The sequence below is a fragment of the Myotis davidii genome, unplaced genomic scaffold, assembly GCF_000327345.1.
Source record: "Myotis davidii unplaced genomic scaffold, ASM32734v1 scaffold803, whole genome shotgun sequence".
Classification (NCBI taxonomy): domain Eukaryota; kingdom Metazoa; phylum Chordata; class Mammalia; order Chiroptera; family Vespertilionidae; genus Myotis; species Myotis davidii.
In genome coordinates this window covers 2,730,225-2,734,306 of record NW_006295567.1, presented here as the reverse complement: position 1 = coordinate 2,734,306, position 4,082 = coordinate 2,730,225, and the positions used below count along the sequence as shown (strand labels likewise).

The 4,082-nt window shown below is 38.7% G+C and overlaps 1 protein-coding gene across 13 annotated transcripts in view; it reads left to right on the top strand.

Moving 5' to 3' along the window:
* The window catches only part of FAM135A (family with sequence similarity 135 member A), an 85,590-nt gene extending 83,487 nt beyond the window's left edge, over positions 1–2,103 (top strand). For all 13 annotated transcript variants that reach the window (XM_015568187.1, XM_006770337.2, XM_006770334.2 and 10 more), the window contains one exon: positions 432–2,103. In XM_015568187.1, the coding sequence (XP_015423673.1) occupies positions 432–637 (206 nt within the window). In that variant the 3' untranslated portion in view covers positions 638–2,103. The remainder of the gene's footprint in view (positions 1–431) is intronic.
* Positions 2,104–4,082: the final 1,979 nt, after the last annotated feature.

Here is a 4,082-nt window from a genome sequence, read left to right as displayed (position 1 = left end):
GACCCCCTGATTGGCCCTGCTCTGTGCGTGACAGGCGGTGGCACTGCAACCTCCCAATCGGCCCTACCCTGACCGTGGCTGAGGGTGGCATCACAACCTCCCAATCTGCCCTGCTCTGTGCATGACAGGGGGCAGTGCCCCAACTCCCCAATCGGCCCTGCTCTGAGCCCGACCAGGGGCTGCATCTAGGGATTGGGCCTGCCCTCTGCCACCCGGGAGCAGGCCTAAGCCAGCAGATCGTTATCTCCCGAGGGGTCCCAGACTGCGAGAGGGCACAGGCCAGGCTGAGGGCTCCCCCCCCCACCCCGCGCCCCAGTGCACAAATTTTTGTGCACCGGGCCTCTAGTATATATATAATCTTTTAAAGTTGGCATAGAATTTTTTTGAGTTAATCATGTGAACTAATTTTACTTTTTCTTTTTTTTCCATAGGACCGATCTATTCAGAAATGATCCACAATTTGCTTCGCCCAATTCTGCAAAGCAAAGACTGTAATTTGGTTCGATATAATGTCATCAATGCATTGCCCAATACAGCTGACTCACTTATTGGGAGAGCTGCACATATAGCTGTTCTTGATTCAGAAATATTTTTAGAGAAATTCTTTCTGGTTGCTGCCCTCAAATATTTCCAGTAGTATAAAACATTGTTAAGAGACTTAACAATTACCTCATTCAACAATGATTCAAATAATGTATTATATTTAAACTATAGATGCTGATAAGTTCTAAGAAATATTTATACCTTTTTATATGGAAGATAATTTATATCATCCATATTTAGAGCTTTTTAAACATCAACTTTACTTTATAGGTAATATGGCTGTGCAATATTTTTTTAATTTTATCTTTTTACTTTTCTATTACTTTTTAATATATTTTGCTACATAAGTATTTCAGTGAAACTTTAAGCCCATACGTATGTCTGATTGTTTATTATTGGCTTTCCACAATCCATGTATCAGACACATTATACTAGAGGCCATGATTGCTAGAATAGCATGGGATTTTAAATTTTCTAGTATTGGGTATATTTAGTTAATTACAAATTTTACTTTTAACATTTTACTATGTTTAACTGGAAATAAAATTATGGCTGCTAAGATATATTTTTTTGAAATCAACTCTTCAGCCCCGCCAAATGAGGTAGTTCTTTTATGACAATGTTACAAAAGGTTTCTACAAAAATTCATTACTATTGCTATTAAAACATATGTCATGCCTATTAAAATATATTTCTACTGGTGATTTCAACATTGTTTCTCACATTGACTTTTATTACTGGAACTTTTCATGTTCATGTTAGCAACATCTAGAGATTTTTGAATGTTTGATTGCCCTCTGCCTTGATTTAGTTGGAATTTTGTTAAATTTGGTAATGTTGCTTGAACTTTCTGACTACATTTCTTTTAACTTTTTTTCATGGACTTCCTGTACATAATAATTAAATGTTGAAATTTATGAAATACTTTTATGAATTTAGATAATTTTTAAATATTGTTAAATTTTGTTGAACTACAGAGTAATGTAAATAAAATAATTCATGTTAAAAATGGAACAAAATAATTAACTTTACATGTTTGGTGATACAGATGCAAATGTTTTTGATATATGGAGATAAGTCTTTTGACTGTACTAAAGGTGCTGAATAGCATTAAATTCTCTATTTTCCTTTATTGTTTTACTTGCGAAAATCATAGTGCACTAAGGTGGATAGAAGGTCTGCTTGCATTATTCACCAGTTGTGATTAAACATAAGGTTTTTGTAAGTATGTATTATAAAATTGATGCATGTTTATTTTTAGCATTGTGTTACTGCCTCTGGTGTTAATAAATGAACAAATGACTAGAGGAACAGCTAAAACACTTGCTAATTGAATATATTAATTATAGACCAGCATGATTATATAACCTATAGCTTTTGTAAAGTATTTTTATAATTTACATCTTTTGCATATATTAAGTAGTTGTATGGTATTTCATTGATTGCTCTCCATAAATCTTTACTTTTTTTAAAAGTACTTGAAAATTCAATGAAATGACTAAGCAATAATATACCAAGTGCATTGTAACTGGAAAATGTAAATATATGCATTATCTACTATGTATTTTTGCCACACACATTTTTCATCTTCGCATACCTTGACCCTGAATTTGAAATGCCATGCTTATTTCTAAGTTTGAATAATCTTTTCCAGGATAATCAAAGGATTCTTCTTACTCATAATCATATAATTACATTTAAGGGTAAATTGCTCTTATAATCATAGTTGGTTGATTGGTTATTGGTTGTTTTAATACAGTTTTAAAAGCCTATCAATGATCATGGTTCAAAAATCTAACAAGCTTTACTTCTGGTTCACCAGGGAAACTATCATGTGCTATTCGTCTCCAAATTCAGATTGCAGGGGTGGGGTGGGAGAATGATTATCTGAAACAGAATGATTGACTCTTAGAAATTAAAGCATATTAAAACACTAGAGGCCTGGTGCACAAAATCCATGCACTCGGGGATCCCTCAACCCGGCCTGCACCCTCTCACAGTCTAGGAGCAGGCCTAAGCTGTCAGTTGGAAATCTTTAGTGCTGCCACAGAGGCGGGAGTAGCTCCTGCCACTGCCACTGTGTTCACCAGCTGTGAGCCCAGCTTCTGGCTGAGCGGCACTACCCCTGTGGGAGCTCACTGACCACCAGGGGGCAGCTCCTGCATTGAGCGTCTGCCCCCTGGTGGTCAGTGCGTGTCATAGCAACCGGTCGTTCCACTGTCAGGCCAAAACCGGCTCTCTGATATTCCCCAAGGGGTCCCAGATTGCAAGAGGGTGCAGGCTAGGCCAAGGGACCCCATCGGTGCATGATCGGGGCTGGGGAGGGACTGCGGGGGGATCCAGGGCTTGTCTGGCCCATCTTGCTCAGTCCCGATCTGCCGGACCCCAGCAGCAATCTACCGGTCAGAGCATCTGCCCCCTGATGGTCAGTATATGTCATAGTGACTGGTCAACCGGTCGACTATCTTCCCCTGGTGGTCAGTGCATGTCATAGCGAGGAGTTGAGCGGCCTTAGCATATCATTAGCATATTACACTTGGGTTGGTTGAACAGACAACCGGACACTTAGCATATTAGGCTTTTATTATATAGGATATACCAATATGAATTCTTGGTTGGAGCAACAAAAAATATGATGAACTTTTAAGAAGAAAATTTTTTCAGTGGAAGAATATTAGGCAGCTCTCAGAATTGATGGAAAGGCTGGAGAACCAGCCCTGGTAAACAATAGAAAATAAAGGAAGGTACTAGTAGATGAGCAAAATCAGAGCCATGTTCCAACCTCAAAAAGAGCTGGAAGTTTTTTATATTTTTGATGGCATTGATGCCTCTGAAAACTGGATTCCAGGCACTGCTGATATCTATCACTCATTCCAGATTCAAAGTCTAGTGGGAATGTCCAACTGACCAGGCTTAATCTTGTGCCATCATACAGGCTGTCAGACATCAAAGACAGCAAGTATATCTGACCTCAGCTTCCACAGAAGATGGGACATTTCTCCTACCAAGGTTTACCAAACAGATGAAATGCACTTGATGACTCAGCACCAAATATAAAAACTTGTCACATGTCTACTATAGTCCATTCCATTTCTTTGTCTTTCCAGCATCTACATATACCATTCTTCCCATATTTACACATTTAAAATGCTTCCTCCTAACATAATACTATTATCCCTCTGCCATTTTTAAGTCCAGGATCTCAGTGATGTCCATTTCTCCTCTGGTTCTATAATCTTGTCTCAATAGTTTTCAATCTATAGACAAAATTGTAACCTAATGACCACTGCCACCAGTATCCTATATAATAAAAGAGAAAAATGGTAATTGGCGTACGACGATACCCTTTCAATTGGCTAATCAGGGCTATATGCAAATTAACTGCCAACTCAGATGGCAGTTAACTGACAACAAAATGGTGGTTAATTTGCATATGTAGGTACAATGCAGGGAGGCGAAAGGGAAAGCAGGAAGAAGCCCCCTGCCACTGACAGTGATCAGAAACCTAGCCATGATCAGAGAATCAGGCGCCTTTGCCG